This window comes from Cryptotermes secundus, unplaced genomic scaffold (assembly GCF_002891405.2).
Source record: "Cryptotermes secundus unplaced genomic scaffold, Csec_1.0 scaffold1273, whole genome shotgun sequence".
NCBI lineage: Eukaryota > Metazoa > Arthropoda > Insecta > Blattodea > Kalotermitidae > Cryptotermes > Cryptotermes secundus.
This window is the reverse complement of record NW_019727418.1, coordinates 7,558-26,884: the sequence shown is the minus strand read 5'-3', so window position 1 is coordinate 26,884 and position 19,327 is coordinate 7,558. Positions and strand designations below refer to the sequence as shown.

At 40.9% G+C, this 19,327-nt stretch overlaps 2 protein-coding genes across 2 annotated transcripts in view; one reads left to right on the top strand and one right to left on the bottom strand.

Moving 5' to 3' along the window:
* Positions 1–212: 212 nt before the first annotated feature.
* The window catches only part of LOC111864778 (cap-specific mRNA (nucleoside-2'-O-)-methyltransferase 2), a gene marked incomplete at its 3' end in the record, with an annotated part of 26,339 nt that continues 7,224 nt past the window's right edge, over positions 213–19,327 (top strand). The window contains exons 1-2 of the mRNA XM_023852286.2: positions 213–415; positions 17,657–17,984. Coding sequence (XP_023708054.1) covers positions 17,661–17,984 — 324 coding nt within the window. The remainder of the gene's footprint in view (positions 416–17,656; positions 17,985–19,327) is intronic.
* On the bottom strand, positions 13,808–14,761 carry LOC111864779. Its single transcript, XM_023852287.1, has one exon. The coding sequence runs from the start codon at positions 14,759–14,761 to the stop codon at positions 13,808–13,810; it is 954 nt and encodes a 317-aa protein (XP_023708055.1).

Genomic DNA, 19,327 nt, shown 5'->3' with positions numbered 1-19,327 from the left:
GCTGCATGTAATGTTTATGCACATAACCTACGTCTAGATCAATGTCTTTACTTTCTTGTAAGGTTATCTGTTACTTTTATGGTTTTTCTCCCCCAACAAATTAACATCGTCGACGTAAACAAGCTACAGAACTCATTTCAACATACTAATTAACATAATTTACACTGTGATGAAATCTTACTTTTCTTCGTATAGTTTTCAATAACCGAACTTGATAATTTTAGACTTCCCACAGTTTTATTATTTAAATGACGCGGAATAATTTTTAAACCGGAAATACAATGGATAATATTGTAATCGTTGTAATGTTTGGTTGTGTATGATCAAGCATACTCATCATCCTCATCATGCTTGATTATGTGTTGTTCCTGTGCTGACGGGGTTGTGTGATATAGATAGCGTATGTCATATGCAGGTAATGAAGTCTCCCGTATAATTAAATGTTATTCCAACATATTTAATCTCTGTCATGATTCATATAACGAAAGAAGACAGTTGGAGTTTTTTTAGGTTAGACCAAATGCATCCGATATCACTAAATTGGTATCAATTTCTTCGCCAAACCATGGGAAACTTTACGTGTGAATTTCTGTATTCCAAACAAACAGGCAGTATCTGAACAGTAGTGATTTCCACAAATATTATGTTTTTGGACATATTCTATCGTTCTGTCTCCTATAAGAAAGCACCGTTCCGTTTATATTTCAAAACGTTTCGGAGACTAGAGTTTGTCTGTCTTCAGGTCCAGAGATAGGGACTAGCTCTACCGATTGGGCCAAACTGAATAGATTTTACTAGAAGACGGAGACAGAATCCAGTTTCTGAAATGTTGTGTTCATACAAACACAGGACGGTGGATAATGTCCAAAAACATAATATTTGTACTAATGTACCATCGTCACAAACTTTCAGTAATGTTTTCTCTTATTCAGAAGGGGAATTCATGGCCGTCTGCAGTAGCGTAGGAAGAGCAACGTTTAACAAATATATATCCTGGTACTGAAGTAATGTATAATGCTAGGAATGGTGGATTGTTATACATGGCTTCAACTTTTCATTTCCTCTCTTGGAAACTTGATAAAAATTGTGATTGATGTTAATAATAGTGTGTCAGATTTCTGGGTGTCTAAGACAGACTACCAAAATAGTCCAGTGTGAATTTTCACCTTAGGTAAAGAAATTGGGTGCCAGAGTTTGACTCCCAGGACTTATATTCCAACATCCCAGAAAAATTACAATATTCCTGTAGTGTACAGCATATATTATTATTACATTGTAATTATACATGTTATAATAGTACCTCAATGAGTTACTACTACCAAAATTTATTCAAGCTCTATTCTCACAGTTTCATACGCTTCTTTCCCATTGATATTTGTTCTTGCATCCTATTAATCTAACACCTATTTATGCATCTCTTGTCTAGAATTTGGCCCCTCCAAATCTTTGTTCACATCTCAACATGGGGTGTGATCATCTTCTTTGCTACATATGGGACAAATCCCATGTTCATTGTTTCTCCCAACCCCTTTCAATTTCCAAGCTCCAGTTTTCTGCCAAAGTTCACTCCAGGTTTCTACTGTACATGGTTGAGTGTATTTCTGCTTCTTGCAGTTGTGCCTTAAACTATTATAAAATGCTAATGGGCTTCTCGCTTTTGCTGTAACTTCCATAATTGCCTATCTGTACCACCACATTTTTTACTCATTTGTATTCCAACATTCTTATGGTCATTCTTTTCATTCTCCCAAAAATTATCTATGCCCAGCTTTTCTGGGTCCTGTTTAATTTTCCTCATCTGCTTGTTACTACCCTCCTCTTTTTTTTTGTTTTGTTTTAGTTTGTGTTATTATTTTGTCTTGTCAAGACCAGATGACTGTTGTATGCTTTTGTGTGGTCTTTCTTCTTCCGAAGAATCTGTTGTATTTCATCATTGGAGATCTGAAAACAAGATAACACTGTAACAGTCAGAGGGGGGTGGGGGTTGAAGTAACTGCAAGGGCAGGCACAGTGCCCTTTAAATCTTCAGGGCCTTTTGATGCAGAAAAGGCTTTTATTTATTTATTTACGTCATATCCATGGATCATTATACATGATATAGGACAAGTCAAATACTTTACAATAATAAATAATAATAATAATATAATTATATAATAATATACTCAGATAATACAATGATGATTCTAATAATAGAACTAATATAATCGTTTAACACACGACACCGCTGTATGCCTCAAGACCCGATCCTTCTATCCTGGCACAAAATAACCTGGTATCCTCGATCTTGTTCCTGTAAGAAAAAAAATACAGAATAGGGCAGTAGGCATTCCTATAACATTACTAATATTAAAATCTACAAGTTAATTATTCTTGGAATATATGTTTACAAGTGATTAGAACTAGTATTTGCCTCCAAACAAGAGAAACTCATCTATACTATAGAAACAATGATCAAGTATGAATGTCTTCAAAGTCTTTTTAAACTTGTATACTACTGATATCTCTTTAATATACTGTGGCAACTGATTTAACATACAAAGTCCAATATTATTGAAATTGTTTTTGTATAGACTCATATTACATGGCACTATGAACAAGTCATCTTTTCTCCTTGTATTGTGTGAGTGTACTCCTGAATTGGTTATGGGAACATTCAAATTGGTATTTGTGTAAACTAGAATTTCATATATATATATACAGTAAAACTTGGTTATAGCAACATCGGTTTCTGCGACACCTTGTCTATTGCGTCAAATATTCAATGGTACGAACCAATTCCTCATAAAGCAACTGTTTTTATACCTTTCTTAGTATGACATTCACAAATGCATCAACCTCGTATGTAACATCATTTTCATTCCTGAATTTCTCTGATATCGTGGGAAAGTTCGATGTGTCTGCCCACCCTCACTTTCTCTACTTGCTGACGTGACTGTCCTGGAAGAATATGACTGCGGGCTGGAAGAGGAGCGTGGGTTTTATGCGAAAACAGGGTGTGGGGTGGGACTGCGTGAATAGTGCAAGAGGACGCGGCAGGTTGTTAACTGCATTCCTTTCCTAGAATCTCGTCTAACAGGACCTCACATTGTCTACTTACCCTGTAGTGTTCCAGACTAAACCCAGAGAAGTGCAGTAGCGAAAAAATGGCAATGAAAAGGAAAGTTTTAAGCATTGAAGAGAAAGTTGAAGTGATTCGTGAAATATTGTGTGTATTGTCAGTGAAAAGCGCTGTAATATGTCTTTGATATTACACATTTGGGCAATTCCACGTTAATGTTACGTTAGTCTGTACTTAACTACGTATTTCACTAAAAAATGCAACATTTTAACTCGGTTTTTGGTAGATTTTTACGTCACTAACATAAGGCTACTGTGGAAGTGCCCATTTCGGTTACAACGACATTCGTTTATAACGACAATATTTTTAGGTCCCTTTGATGACGTTATAACCAAGTTCTACTGTGTATACACAGACATGGTAAAGGTAATACAGTAAAACCTGTCTTAAACAGAATCTCAAGGGACCAGAAAAAATTTCTACTGAAGCCAGGTTTCCATTTAATCAAGGTATAGTATAATAACTAAACCAGGACATAAATGTATTTGAGACAAAACAAAACAACATGCTCATTAATTTATTCAGACTATAATCATTGAACACATGCAAACATTACACTGAACAGGAAAAAATTGCAGTACTCACTTTTTATAATTTTACCAGAACTCTGGCAGTTTTTTGCACGCAGTTTACCCCCTTGGCTGCCTGACTTTCCACAAACACTTTAGCTTGAGAAATTAGAGTAAGCATGTCTGAATCATTCCGTTGCACGGCAAACTCCTGCACTACCTTTAAACTGTTGGCAGCATCCTGATAAATCTTCACTCTACACTTTTCTTCTTCTATCACAATGTCATTTTCCTCTTCTTCCTCTTCCTCCTCCTCCTCTCTTCATTTTCGATTTTCTCTAAAATTCTCAACTAATACATCGATATCCATTGTGTCTGGTTCTGTTTGCACATGTTTGTCTATGTTGATGTAGTCCTTAGCATTGCAGTTACTGAAAGCAGCTTCATTCATTCAATGTAAGTCCTTCTGGTCATTCTCATTTTCTACACTAGGAGTAACTTCTACCATAGAAACACTTTGTCCAGTTTCTGGTAACAACTTCTTTACTGCTTGACTTATCCAAATAACCGCATCTGGAACCGAGACAGTTCTTGCAAGTTCAGAGGCGGATGATGTAGAATTTATATTGACGAGCAAAGATTGCATTAATAATTTATGCTAGTTGACCTTAACATTCCGAATGAGGCCCTGATCCATTGGTTGAGAAACACTAGTGGTGTTTGGAGGGAATCAAGCAAGTTGCACATTGGAAAGTTCGATATGGGGGTGTCACGTTGCGTTATCCAAAAACAAGAAAACATGCCGGTTTTGCATTTTTATTCTACCATTGAAGGCTGTTAACCATTCCTCCATGATCTGTGATGTCATCCATGCCTTTTTGTTGGATCTCCACTCAACGGGAAGTTTCTGTATGTCCATGTTTCAGAAGCATTGTGGTTTTGCTGCCTTGCCAATCACCAAGGTTTTCTCAATTTCACCTGACATAAAACCACATTGAAAAACAGTCAAGTCTTTCTTTGCACAGTTTTTCTCCCAAACATTTTTCACCTTTCAGACGTAACGATTTATTCAGAAGCGCGCAGAAGAACAGTCCAGTCTCATCACCGTTTGCTATGTTTTCAGGTTCATATCCCTCGATTATGGATGGCAATTTAGCTTCCCATTCCTCAATGGTCTCACTATTTACATCACTTGATTCACCACAAAGTTCATTAAAAACCATCCGATGTCTTTTGCGAAAACTCTCCAACCATCCGTTAAATGCTTTGAATTCAGTCTTCCCCAGTTTTTCAGTGATTTTTTAGCATATTCCTATGCCATAGGATCTGACAACCGGTGATTTTTCGCCCTCACACTGAAACCACTCTCACACTATTTCATTAACGTTTTCATTTGCAGTTTTCTTAAGTTCTCTTTTTATTTTTCCATTAGCACAAGTTTCCCACCACTTCAAAATTTCTGTTTTCTTCTTTAGAATCTCATACACTTGAGTTTTACTGACGTTAAACATCTTCATGATCTGCTTAACAGACAGCTTATCTCGCTCACTCGCGTGAATCACTTTTATCTTGTGTTAAGATCAAGCACAACTCTTGTCTTTGTAGCCATGATGACAACTGCTAGACTAAAGTAAAACTGTAGGCCTAGAGCCCTTACTGAATACAATTTCCAGAAGGGGAAAACAGTTCTGGTGAGTTTCAGTGCAGGTAGTGGAGTACCATTAGACGCTTATTTTAAAGAGTCAGGGAAAACTAAATTCTGTAGAATGCATAGGATGCCTAAAATTATTCTAAACGATGCATTCTGGAAGACTGGAAATTTTTTTGGATAAAGGATTATTTTGATTTCCGTTGTCCACATTAGACAGTTTCTGTTTAATCCAGGTTATTTAACATCTTTTTCAGCCCCAAAGTCAAGGGACCTGAAAATATTTCCGTTTAAGACAGATTTCCATTTAATAGACGGTCCATTTAAGGCAGGTTTTACTGTATATGTAACAATTTAAAATACTGTTTACAACTAATGGTTTTTGGGATTTGTATCATAGCTCTGATAGCTCTCTTCTGCAACCTAAAGATCAATTTTGCATTTCCTGATATTATATTTAAGCATCCTGTTACATTCCACACTTCTATATGTATAATATAAACTCCATCGTAAATGTAACACCTTATTGTAGTTCTTGTCCCCCTTCTTTCACATTACACGTTTCGGCCGTAATTGGCCATCATCAGGTGTATTTCACTTCACGTAGCTGTCACACTGCACTCAGTATTAACATTTAAATTCCAGATTTCCAATTGTTCGTTTTCTGTCGTCAATCGCCGCCCGATATTCCAAAACTCCCCTTATCAATTTTGTCAGATCTGTTTTATGAATATTCAAGCGTCGATTGGTTTAAATTTTTTAAATTCTCATTTAGCTTTTATATTTAAAATTGAAATTTAGATTTAAAAACCAAAGTCACAGAGATACAGAGCAAACGTATTAAAGAAAAGCAGTGGCGCGCACACAGAGAACCTGCACAAGATAACACACGAGTTGTGCTGAAAGTAAGAGGTAGCCGCTGCAGCACATATAAGCATAGAGCAGGTATCTCTGTGATTTGGGTTTTTAAATCTAAATTGAAATTTTAAGTATTAAAGCTAAATGAGAATTTAAAAATTTTAAACCAGTCGACGTGTGAATATTCATAAAACACAATTGACAAAATCGACAAGTGTTGTTTGGAATATCGGGTTCTGATTGATGACAGAAAACGAAGAATTGGAAATCTGGAATTTAAATGTTAATATTGAGTGCTGTGTGAGAGCTACATGAAGTGAAATACACCTGATGATGGCCGATTACGGCTGAAACATGTAGTATGAAAGAAGGGGCACAAGAACTACAACAAGGTAGTTGTTGTTTTTTCTTTATTAATAATTAATCTATTCCTTTCATACTACTGTGTTAGTGCATTTATTGTTTTATTTATTTTCCTTCGGACATCATTAGCACTGTTTCCTGTTATAAGAATACTAGTATCGTCAGCAAAAAACGTTGGTCTTCCATGTTGAGTGCCAGCTTGTAGATCATTGATACATAGCAAAAACAAGACTGGTCCGAGAACAGAACCTTGTGGGACTCCATGTCTTATGGGTCTCTTTCACGATAGATAGATAGTGATTTCATTACTTTCTATACATCTGTATGTACTGTAATTTCCACTTTTTGTTCCCTGTTTTCTAGATATGATATTAACCATTTTAGTGCAACCCCTCTTATTCCCATTCTTGTCATCTTCCTTAGCAATATGTTGTGATCAACTAAGTCATATGCCTTTGACAGATCCAGAAATATCCCTATACTTATTTCCCTCTCATCCAATGATTTGTAGACCCTCTCCATAAACTCTGCAGTTGCAGTATTTGTTGACTTCCCTTTACAGAAACCATGCTGTTTATTGTTAAGTATGCTGTGATTGTTAAAAAATTATAGTCTTTTATGTATGATTTTTTCTATTATTTTTTAAAAAACAGAAATTAGTGAAACTGGTCTATAATTCCCAACTTCTGTATCACATCCTTTCTTATACAAAGGTTTCACTTTTGCAATTTTTAGTTGATCAGGAAAATGCCCAGTTGAGAGTGACAGATTAATTATATTTGTCAAAGCAGTTGTTATTTTAGGACAACATTTTGGAATATCATCTATTCCCATTGATTTTTTATTTCTCAGTTCTTTAATTATGCCTGCCACTGCCTCTTCAGTAGTTGGGGTTAAGAACATGCTGTTACTATTATATTTTACTGTATTGATATTAACTTCATTGGTTTTTGATAATGGATTGCCACCCAATACCTTTTGGGCAATACTGATATAGTATTCGTTAAAGACATTGGCTGTAGCTTTTGAATCCTGTATATTTACTCCATTCTCGCTTATTTCAATATTCTTCATTGCTTTTTTCTGTTTTCCTAGTTCCTCCTTAACTAGGTCCCACATGGCTTTTGATTTATTCCCTGATGCTCATATTCGCACGTTATTAGTTAATTTTTTGCTTCACTGATAACTTTGTTGTATATTTTTTTTTTGTAATGACAGTAGTATTCTTTAAATTCTTCTGGCATATTTCCTTCTTTCATTAGACTATTAAGAAACTTGAGTCTATTCCCCGATACCCTTATTTATGAGGCGTGCATCCTGCTTGACTTAAAGGACTCCAGATGGAGACACCATAGGCTTTGCCTTTATAGTTTATGTTATCATTGAGTAAGAGGATGAATGCACCCGGTCCTCATGCTGAAACTTAATCAGATTTGAAAGCACCAAGCAGCAATTTGCCTTTCCTCTTCAGGTTTAACATGGGATAACTGTATGAAACCCCTCACACCTTGATGTTTCGTTGACTGTATGACAGATGAAAAGTTTCCAGTATCTGCCTTGAGAATCCTGAACTCTGGTATGTTAACAGACCTCTTGGAGTGTACAGTTTGGTTAAATATGAACAAAATCAAAAGAACCATCCTTTGTATTGGATGGAGGCATGTCTGGAAAAATAGCCGATCTCAGAGGACAGGAAACCTGAGGTAGCCCAAAAAGAAGAGGTCCCTAAAGAAGACGCCACAGTAATGCCGGTCAGAGGACCGAAGAAGACACGGCATAGGGATCGAAACTTAGCTGCAGAGCGTCACGTACAGCCGGAAGAAAGGATCTAGGGATGTTGTGGATCCCGGAGGAAGAAGTTCGCCGTCGCCCACTTGGAGGTGACGTGGGAAAAGTGTGCATCCCAAAAGAAATTGGCCATCGCCCATAGAGGGACGACCCACCGTGCGATGGTGGCACGGTGTAAGGAAAACGCCATCGGGAAAGTTCATGCCGGGGACAGTGTGGTACGAGGAGCCATGAAAGAACGGACTCTTGGGAGGAGACATCAACCGAGACCTGAATGCAGAAGTGGAATTAAGGACCGAGGCGGCAAGCGGCCGCTATACGAGGGAAAGAATAGAGCAACCAGAATGTTAGGCGGGTTGCGGAGAGACTCGACGCTGTGAAGGTATCGGCGTCCTCCGGAGCGACAAAACAAGGATTGAACACTGTGGAGGGGCCAACCCCCTCCGAAGCAGAAAAATTAAACAGCACATCAAGGAGGAGCCGGTAACGTAGAAGCAGTGGCTTCCCCAGCGAGAGAGAAAGTGATGGATGAGTGTGAGACGTCGGGATGAACGAATGACGATGGAGCTGCTCGGGACGAGCACCCTTGAAGAAGGGGGCGGTGGTAACGTCCGGAAGATGAACACCAAAGGAAGGGAAGTACCGTTAGGCTGTTTGGAACGAACAACGTTTAGAAGTGGACAGTGTAACGTGGATGGACACAGCGTTGCTAGGTAACTGACCGCGAAACACCTCGAATACACACAAGGTTACAGTGGGAGTGCGGTGTTTTCTATGGAGTCTGTGCCGTGACCATTGCTATGCAATCGGTCTGTAAACAAGTTCCAACAATACAGGCTGTTTTGTGTGTGGCCCACGAAAGGCCTGTGTGAGGGGATTCAGCGTACCAGATGAGTTAGTTGGAGTCTAGCGGTCCCCGAGAACACTTGACCGCGAGCAGCGAGAATTGCGATAGTGACGAAGAAGCATCTAGAGGACATTATAAGTGACAATAATTGGGACACTGAATTGTGTAAGTGTAAAACGTTCGCCAAATCTGAGACCTGCTTGAAGTTATTTGTTGCGTTACATAGGCAACACGCGAAAATATCATCATATAGAAAACCACTGCACAGCATACATCATTTTATGCAATGACAAGAGTTAACAGGATAACTTCAATTTCAAATAAGTTTTAAATTGTAATGGTAATTGGAATTTTAATTTTAAACGGAATAACACGCCAGTGGGGCACCCAGTAGCGTAGTTGGTTGAGGCACTATGCTACAAACCGGAAGGTCCGGGTTCAAGTCTCGATGAGGTCATTAGATTTTATAAATTGTCCTAATTCTTCCAGCCGCACTATGGCCCAGGGGTCGACTCAGCCTCTAACAGAAATGAGTACCAGGAATATTCTTGGAATGTTATTGGGGTTAAAACGCGGTCGGTGCGTAGGGCTGACAATCTTGCTGCCATCTATGAGCCGATTGCCTAGAAAATGTGGGAACCACAACATTTCAAGCCTATGGGCCTCCACGGCCTGTTACAGGGATATCTTTACTTTTTTTTATAACACGCCAATAATTTGCTTTTAGATATAATAGGACATTAAAATGAACAATGGCAACTCCAAAGAACCCACATACTATGCAACATACACATTATCATACCACGAAATAATCAGATGACTTGAAAATTTTGAAGTTTTATATTAATTGAATATTTTATTTTTAGTGAAGTGAACATTTTTATATTTAAATTTAACAGTTGAAATTATTATAACGTACCAAGCTGAATGAAAAATTTATATATCACTGATCCTGATCAGTATTGCTAAGCAAGCCAATAACAAGTGACATATTCATGTAATGATTGCCTGATGATGACCCAGCAGGGTCGAAACATATTGCAGTACTTCCACATAACAAACAAATGATCATGCAGTAGTATTGATTTGTTCATTATAGAATTGTTGTGTTGACTGATACATTAGGAATTCTAATATATAGCACACAACGGGATGCATACAATAAAGAAATTTGTAGGGTACCTCTAGATAGCAGCTCTATTCTATCAAGTTGGGTATCTTAGTATGTACAGGGGTATTATAAATGAGTCGGCTGATAAGAAATTAGTATATATTTTTAAATGGTTACACATACAAACATAAAACAACTTGAAAACAGTGTGAAAACTCATAAAGTTTATGTAGAGATGTTTGATTTGTGCTATATTAATTACTCAGAAAACGGCAGCGTGATATTAAAATTCATCCAATGTGTGCCACGACTATGACTTATCAGTGTTGGCTATGTCATGTGAAATTTGATTTCAAAGGGATTGTGGTATTGGAGGTTGGTAAACCTGGTCTTTCACATATCCCTATAGGCAGATGCCACATGAAGTGAGGCCCAGGAATCCACTCAACCTGTAACCGTTCTGAAAATACACTAATTTATCACCCAAATTATTGTAACGTGTTTTTGCCACTGAAGACGCCGTTTGGATTGTTAATTGGTTTATTTAACAACCTACAAGTCTGGCTACAATTAATTATCACAATGTTACGGGTTTACACACTTTAGAACCCTACACACAAATCTCTTCACACTATCACGATTCACTCGTTACAACTGGACTCGTTGACTACTACAATTCAACTGTCTTAGGTGGCTGCTATATTTCAACTGAACTCTCTTCGTAGGCAATGTAGTTCTCTTATAAACCCTCAGCCGGACAACGGGAAACACCTCGCTTCCTTGTTGCCTAGTCGCCGTGTTTTGCCAATAGCGTAGCAACGCTGTTGGGAGTTGTTTACGGCTACGTAGCAACTGCGGCGTACCGTGTTACGTCACCGTGGGGAGAGACGGGGTGTTGACTGCCTTTGCTTGGCACGTCACTGCTGGCTGGGAGGGAGGGGCGTCATCCATAGAGCAACACGTCACCCTGCTCCCTCCTTAAGGCTGTTCATCCCGAATAGCCTAACGGTGCATCCCCGTTCCTTTGTCTTTGGAGGCTGTTCTTGCAGTATCTTTCTGTCCTGCTACTGTTTCTCTTCTTCCCGTTGATCTGCTCTCGAACCGCTACATCTTTCCCCCTTTTTATGGTTGCTCATCTCGAGCAGCTCCATGATAAGGCGCGAGCCGGTCCAGGTCTACTACCAACATCCTCGACCTAGGGTTCTTCTGGATTCTGTATACCACATCATTTATCCTGGTTACTACTCTGTAAGGACCTTCCCACGATGCTTGTAGTTTCGTCGATTTCCCTTTCGTGCGGGTTGGGCGATAGAGCCAAACTCTGTCGCCTTCGTCGTAACCTGCGGAGTTGGCCAGTTTATCGTACCGAGTTTTCATCCGGTCACTGGCGAGCTTCAGGTGTTGTCGGGCATAATTATGGATGTCATGCAGATGACCCACCAAGTCTGCTGCATAATCGGTTGTGGGTAGTTCTTTGTCTGGGGGTACCCCAAACAGCAGGTCGCAGAGTAGTCGTAGTTCTCATCTGAACACTAGGCTAGCAGGGGTCAAGCCCGTAGTGTTGTGATTTGATGCCCTGTAAGCTAGGAGAAAGAGGGGTAACCTCTCATCCCAGTCCCTTTGGTGGGTTGCGATGACCTTCCTCAAGTGCTCCTCGATTGGCTTGGCCACCGACTGTGGGTGCAGGGGTGTGGTGCGAGTCTTGCTCACTCCCAGGCGTTGCAAAACTTCTTGCAGTAGATGAGACTCGAAGTTACGGTCTTGGTCACTATGCAACTCCCGAGGTATGCCGAAGCGGCAGAAGAAGTTGGCAACCAGAACTTCCGCTCTTGTCCTGATTCGGAATGGCGTATACTTCCGGCCACTTGGTAAAGTAGTCCATAGCGATCAGCAAGTATCGGTTTCCTTAGTCGCTTCGTGGGAAGGGCCCTGCGATATCAATGGCTATTCTCTTGAAGGGAGCCCCGACATTATACTGGTGCATTTTCCCACGATTCCTGGTCCGCTGTCCCCGACTGGCTGCACATGTATCACACTGTCGACACCATTTCTCGATATCGGTTCTTGCTTGGAGCCAGTAGAATCTCAGCCGAACCTTATTCAGAGTTGTTGACACCGAAGTGACCTCCTGACGGTTCACCGTGTAGTTCGCTCAGAACGTCCTTCACTCTGCTCCGAGTAATAATTATCTGGGCTACTTGACGTCTTCCATTGGCGGATTCCCAGTCGCGCTCTAGTATGCCGTTTCTCACAGCGAGTGATTTCCACTGGACCCAGTAGCGTTTATACGTGGGACTCCGATCCACGATGTCCTGCCATTTCGGTCGTTGGCCGTTTTCTACTTCCCGTAGAATAGGCCATATGTCTGGGTCTTTTAGCTGTTCCCCTCTTAGGGTAACCGGGTCCCAGCCGACTGCCGGTAGGGTTCCAATTGCGCGTATTTGCTTTACATATGCCCGTGTCTCAACTTTGTGGCAATGCACACATTGCTCTTGGCAGGGTTGTCTAGGAAGGGCGTCAGCGTTGTTATGTTTCCGGCCTTGACGATGCTCGGAAGTAAAGTTGTACTCCTGTAGACACTGTATCCAGCGCGCAGTTTGTCCTAAGTTCTTGAAACTCATAAGCCAGGTAAGCGCAGAGTGGTCCGTTCGCAGATGGAACTGTTGTCCGTAGATGTACTTGTGGAAATGTTCCAGTGTCCTCGCTGTGGCAAGTATTTCTCGTTGGGTTACGCAGTAATTTCTCTCCGCTTTGTTTAGTGTATTGCTCAAGTAAGCTATGACACGCTCTTGTCCATCCTGTATTTGAGAGAGTACTCCTCCAATTCCGACATTACTTGCGTCTGTGTCCACAATGAATTTCTCTCCTGGCTGTAGGTGGGCAAGAATAGAGGCAGCACATGGGGCACCCTTTAGTGTTTGAAAAGCGGCCTCCACTTCTGGAGTCCACTGGAAGGTTTGTTTCTCTTCAGTTAGTTTCGTTTGTGGTTTCACAATGTTGGAAAACCCTGAAATAAATCGCCTGTAATACGTGCATAGTCCCAGAAAGCTTCTAATTTCTTGTTTATCCTTCGGGGTCGGCCATTCTTGCACAGCCTTCAATTTTTCCGGGTCGGTGGATATACCTTCTGGTGATACAATATGACCGAGGTACCTGACCTCTTTCTGCAAACGTTTACACTTTTCCGGGTTAAGTTTCAGACGGGCTTCCCTGAACCTCTCGAACACTTTCCGTAAGTTGAGCATGTGCTCTTGGAATGTGCGGCTTATTACGGTCACGTCATCCAAATACACAAGGCATGAATCGTACGTGAGCCCCCGTAGGACTGTCTGCATTAGCCTCTCGAAGGTTGCCGGGGCATTGCAGAGGCCAAAGGGCATGACTGTGAACTGCCATAACCCTTGGCCTGTCGAAAACGCTGTGTTCTCTTTGTCATCTGGGTGTACAGTGACTTGCCAATAGGCACTATTTAAATCGAGAGTTGAAAACCATTTGTCTCCGGCAAGCGTGTCCAGGGTGTCGTCAATGTGGGGTAGTGGAAAGCAATCCTTCTTGGTGACATTGTTCAGCTTTCTGTAGTCCACACAGAAACGGAATTCTCCACCCATTCTTTTTTTCTGACTAAAACGACCGGGGACGACCAAGGGCTGTCCGATTCTTCTATAACCCCTTGTCCTCGCATGTTGTCAAGCATTTCTTTTACCTCTGCTTGTTTAGCCAGGGATACTCTCCTCGGTGGCTGTCGAATTGGATGGGCGTCTCCCGTGTCTATGCGGTGATATACTTTGTTTGTCCTTCCATAATCTTCTTTGTCCCTCGCAAAGATATCCGCGAACTCGGACACGAGATCCTCTAACTCTTGAAATTCTCCGGTGCTTAGGTGTGGCTTCGCCGCTGTGGTCACGTCAGCTAATTTCAGTTTTAGGCCTGGTGCTGGTGGCTGCCCCACATCGGGCAAAGCCATGAGTGTTACTGGCTCACAGTGTGCCAGAGGAGATCCTTTCCTGAGCTTTTGGTCCCTGCGGGTAGCATTCATGACCCTCACTGGTACTTCTTGACAGTCCTGAACTAGGGTCCTGGCTACGTAGATTCCATCAGTCGGATGGGCCTGCGGGCTTGGCTGTACTAGACCATTTTCTACTATCAGATTATTCTCCATTCTAGCCAACACTATTCCCTCGCTCTGTGCGGGAATCACTTGGTCCTTTGCCACTGTTAAGCTGGAAGGACGGGGCCTTGCCCCTGGACTCCATAACAATACTTCTTCCGCCAGACACAGAGTTTGGCGTCCTATGTCCACAGACACATCGTAGGCTCGCAGTATGTCCAGTCCCAGGATGAGCTCATCAGTGATATTCGCGACGAAAACCCACATTGTTATCGGTCGGCGTCCTAGGGTAAGGGTCAACAGAACTTCTTTCAGGATGGGTGGGGATCCTCTAGACACGGTCTGCAGCGTAAAATTTGTATTTGACCGTCGTTCCGGCCATCCGGCGGCGATATCCAGTCTTACTACCATTACGTATGCTCCGGTGTCCACTGTCACCTAGCATGGCTTATCACCGACCCATCCCTGGGTGACCAGACTGGTGTTGGCCTTTTCCGTGATGTCTGTGAGTGTGTAGTGTGGGGGCCTTAACGCATATGCCGGCGTCCGCCCCTGTCCGCCGGCCGTCTCTCATTTCCCGACTATTGGGTGCCCTTCTTGTTCGTGTGTTCGTTGTGGCTTGTTGGCAATTCGCGTGTGTATCTGCCTGGCCTATCATCATGTTCTCGGCGCATTCCATTATTAGCCTTCTTTTCGTGGGGGCAGTTATTCCCGAAGTGGCCCAATTCTACACAGCTTCAGCGCCTTGATTGTCTTCTGTCTCTTCGTTGTGTGGGGGGTGATTGGTACTTGCGGTAGTTCTTGGTGCCATCTCCGTGAGGTCTGGCTGCTACCAGTACCGCCTGCAGCTCTAGTGCTTGTCGGAGGGCCTCGTTTACCGTCTTCTCCCCTCTCAGCAGAAGCTGAATCTTTATATCGGCATCTCGTATTCCGAATACGAACGCTTTTCCTGCCTCTCTTCCTATGTGGTCTGCAGGTAGATTGGTGTAGGCATTAAGGGCAAGCAGTTCATTGGCCATGGCAAAGTCTTGCAGGTATTCTCCAGGTTTCTGCGTCCTTGTTCTTAATTGGCAGTGGTAAGCAGCTGCAAAGTGCTGTTCCCCAAAACGGTCCCCCAGTGCCCGAAGTGTTTCCTGGTAAGTGGTATTGGTCAGAATGCCGGGTAGAACTTCTGCCGCCCGGCCCTTCAGAGCGGTGATCAGGTATGTTGATTTTTCCCTGTCCAACCATTGGTTGTGTTCTGCTACGGTCTTGATTGTCGCCGGAACACACTCCACGTTGAATTGCCCTTAAATGTCGGTGGCTGGGCTGTGCCCGCGGTGACCGTGGGTGTGATTCCCCGCTCGATCCTTGTCTGTACTACTTCCAACCAGGCCTGGAAATCGCGTTTGGTTTCTTCAGTTGCTGCACAGATTTTCGTTAATTCTTCCTGAAGACTTCGTTTGTCATGTTCAGCGATCGCCAAAATGTTTTCAACTCTATGTTGGATTTTATCACCCAAATCTGACCGCATAGATCGCATTTCGGCCTTCATTTCTTCCTTGTCGGCCTTCCTATCGGCCACCGCCTTTTCATAGTAGGCGTCTAATTTTGTCAGCATGACGTCGGTTTTTTTTTGGTTGACGTCTAATTTTGCCAGGAAGTCTTCTCTGTCTTTTTTTCTATTGGCCTCCATCTCTTCCTTCTCTTTCAGCATTTCCTCTTTGTCGACTCTTATTGGCATCTAATTTTGCCACGTTGGCTAGCATGATGTCTGCTTTTTCTTGGCCAGCGCTGATTTTCTTCAGCAGGAGTTCCATCATCTGCTGTGAATCCATTTCTCGGTGCACTCAATTCATTTGTGGCGTATTTAAGTTCGTAGACAATTCTGACACCAGTGTAATATGTTTTTGCCATGTTTGAAGACGCCGTTCGGATTGTTAATTGGTTTATTTAACAACCTACAAGTCTGGCTACAATTAATTATCACAATGTTACGGGTTTACACACTTTAGAACCCTACACACAAATCTCTTCACACTATCATGATTCACTCATTACAGCTGAACTCGGTGACTACTACAATCCAACTGTCTTAGGCGGCTGCTATATTTCAACTCAACTGTCTTCGTAGGTAATATAGTTCTCTTATAAACCCTCAGCCAGACAACAGGAAACACCTCGCTTCCTTGTTGCCTAGTCGCCTTGTTTTGCCAATAGCGTAGCAACGCTGTTGGGAGTTGTTTACGGCTACGTAGCAACTGCGCCGTCCCATGTTATGTCACCGTGTGAGAGACGGGGTGTTGACTGCCTTTGCTTGGCACGTCAGGGCTGGCTGGGAGGGAGGGGCGTCATCCATAGCGCAACATGTCACATTATTTATATTCGACTGTATTTAGCTGTCATTCTGGAACTTGCGTAAGTTACTGAGGATAGAAATTTTTTGATAGAGTATAAAGACAAAAATAACACCGTCCAGTGTGACTATTTAAGTTTTATCACTTGAAAACTCATCACCCGTACATGTTTCGATCCCTGTGGATCATTTTCAGAGGGCATCAATACTTTTTCCGGAAACCGCTATTACAGTAGGTGTTAAATTATATACATACACATATAATGTCTGAAATACACAAATGTTCAACTTTTCACAATTACAGCAGCCTTCCTGGTATTAAAATTTTTAAAGTTTCTTAAAAACTTTGTTAAGATTAAAATTTATAAACCATGCAGGTTCGTGTCAATTTAACACCTATTGTAATAGTAGTTTCCGGAAAAATTATTGATGCCATCTGAAGAAGATCCATAGGGATCGAAACATGTAAGGGTGATGAGTTTTCAAGTGATAAAACTTAAATAGTCACACTGGACGGTGTTATTTTTGTCTTTGTAATTGTTAATGTGATGGACCAGAATGAAACAAATAAAAAAAAAATTGATAGTGTTTTCTTGGGAACCATTGACAGACTCTTGTGAACACGGTAATGAACATTTGGGTTCCATAAAATGCTGGGAAGTTCTTGAGTAGCTGTGCAAGTAATGACTTCTCAGGAAGGACTCAGCTTCATGAAGTTACTTAGTTTAGTTAGTGTTCTCATAGGCAAAAGCTGTTACCAGTGCAGAAATGGTTTTCATAACAGGATTGGTTCTTCAGATTCAACATTGATGTTGATAATCACAGCATTGCTGTGTTGAAATTTTGATGGGGTTTATGCTGGTCGTAAAGTAACTGATGATTGAACCAGTCAGCTTCTTTGCAGTGTTTTTGTGTTTTGTGACTAATGTGACAAACTGTTTTTGAAGTACATGTTAATTTGTGCCATGCAGGACAATGCCACAGCATGGCAGAGCCCTCAGCAGGACAGAAGCAAAAGGACAGCAGTCATGGCAAAATAGTTCATCTGGATCCAGTCTTCGGTACCACAATGGACCCATCTCCTACAGCAGCGATAGTACAGATAGCAGTTATAGAGATCTGCCCACAGCCTTCTGTGGTCGCAGCAGTGGAAATTATGAAAAAATGACAAGACAAGATTATGAATATCTTGAAAAATCAGTGTTAGAATATTTTGATAAGAAATTCTACTTCAGCCCCCCATTATGTAACTGGAGATTGCCAGGACCTAGTGAGATGTTTTTTGCTGACAGGTGGAAGGTTAGTGAAAACAGATGAAAATCTTGTTGGATTGGGGGTTCTCACAGTAGTGTACTATCTTCTGAGATGTGACATCAAGTAGTCCAACATTTCATCAATATATCAAAGGAACATATGCAGCAATTTCACTTTGAAATTTCAGTAGCTTTATGCTGGTGGTTTAAAATTGTTGTTTTCCATAACACCACATGATATTTTCAGTATGGCTTTATTTCTTTAATTTATTTCTATTTTACTGCAATTTTTTTATTAATATTTTTGCCTGTTAGTGTAATCATTGTGGTCAGTATAGTTGATTTAATTTGATGTTGGTTCTTGCTGACCTCATCTATTGTCCAGGATGCTTGTATGTGTAATGCAACTCTGGCCTGTTTATGTGGTCCGTGAATGTGATGCTTTCTACTTTATTATATTTAAGCATCCTGTTGCACTATACACTTCTATATGTAATAATACAAATGCCATCCTGAATGCAACAATTTATTTGGATGTAGTTCTTTGTCTTTTCTTCCGCTACACTACATGTTTTGGCCATAACTGGCCATCATCAGGTGTATTTTTCACTACGTAGTTGTCACACTGCACACAATCCAAAATCTAAAACACCAGCATGTCAGTTTTGTTTAAAATCTTGCCAACATACGCTCATCAATTTGATTTTAGAATTCCAGTTTAAAATTTAAAAATTTTTAAAATTTCAAATTCAAAATTTAAAGTTTTAAATAGAATAAACAGAATAATACATGAACAGTGCTGGAAACAAGAAATAGCCGCTGCACCACATGTAGACACAGAGCAGGTATCCCTGTGATTTAAAATTTTAAATTTTAAACTGGAATTCTAAAATCAAATCGACGAGCATACGATGGGGTACCCAAAAGAAACTGAACTAATTTTTTTGTGGGCAGAGCTTTTGTAGTACTGCATTTTGCTGCTATGAGCTCATAGAGCTAACATTCCTGAGTCGATAAGCCGACTACCGTTGCTTCAGAAGGTAAGATGGCAGATTTTGTCACAAAATTAAGTAATGAATCATGGGACAATGTATTTGACAGCAATAATATTGATTCTAAATTTAATTGCTTTCTGAACACATACTTGAGGATCTTTTATTCAAGCTTTCCCTTAAAAATAGTCAAAAATGAAAATAAAAACAAATCCACCTGGATAACAATTGGAATAAAAACTTCATGTAAACACAAAAGACAACTATATTTGGCCAGTAGGGACAGTAATGATCCAAGACTAAAAAGTCACTACAAAATGTACTGTAAAATTTTGTCAAAAGTCATTAAAGAAGCCAAACAGAATAACTATAACAGCCAAATTCTAAAATCAAACAA

Coding starts and splice junctions, on each gene's coding strand:
- LOC111864779 (XM_023852287.1), bottom strand. CDS start 14,761: ATGGTAGTAAGACTGGATATCGCCGCCGGATGGCCGGAACGACGGTCA.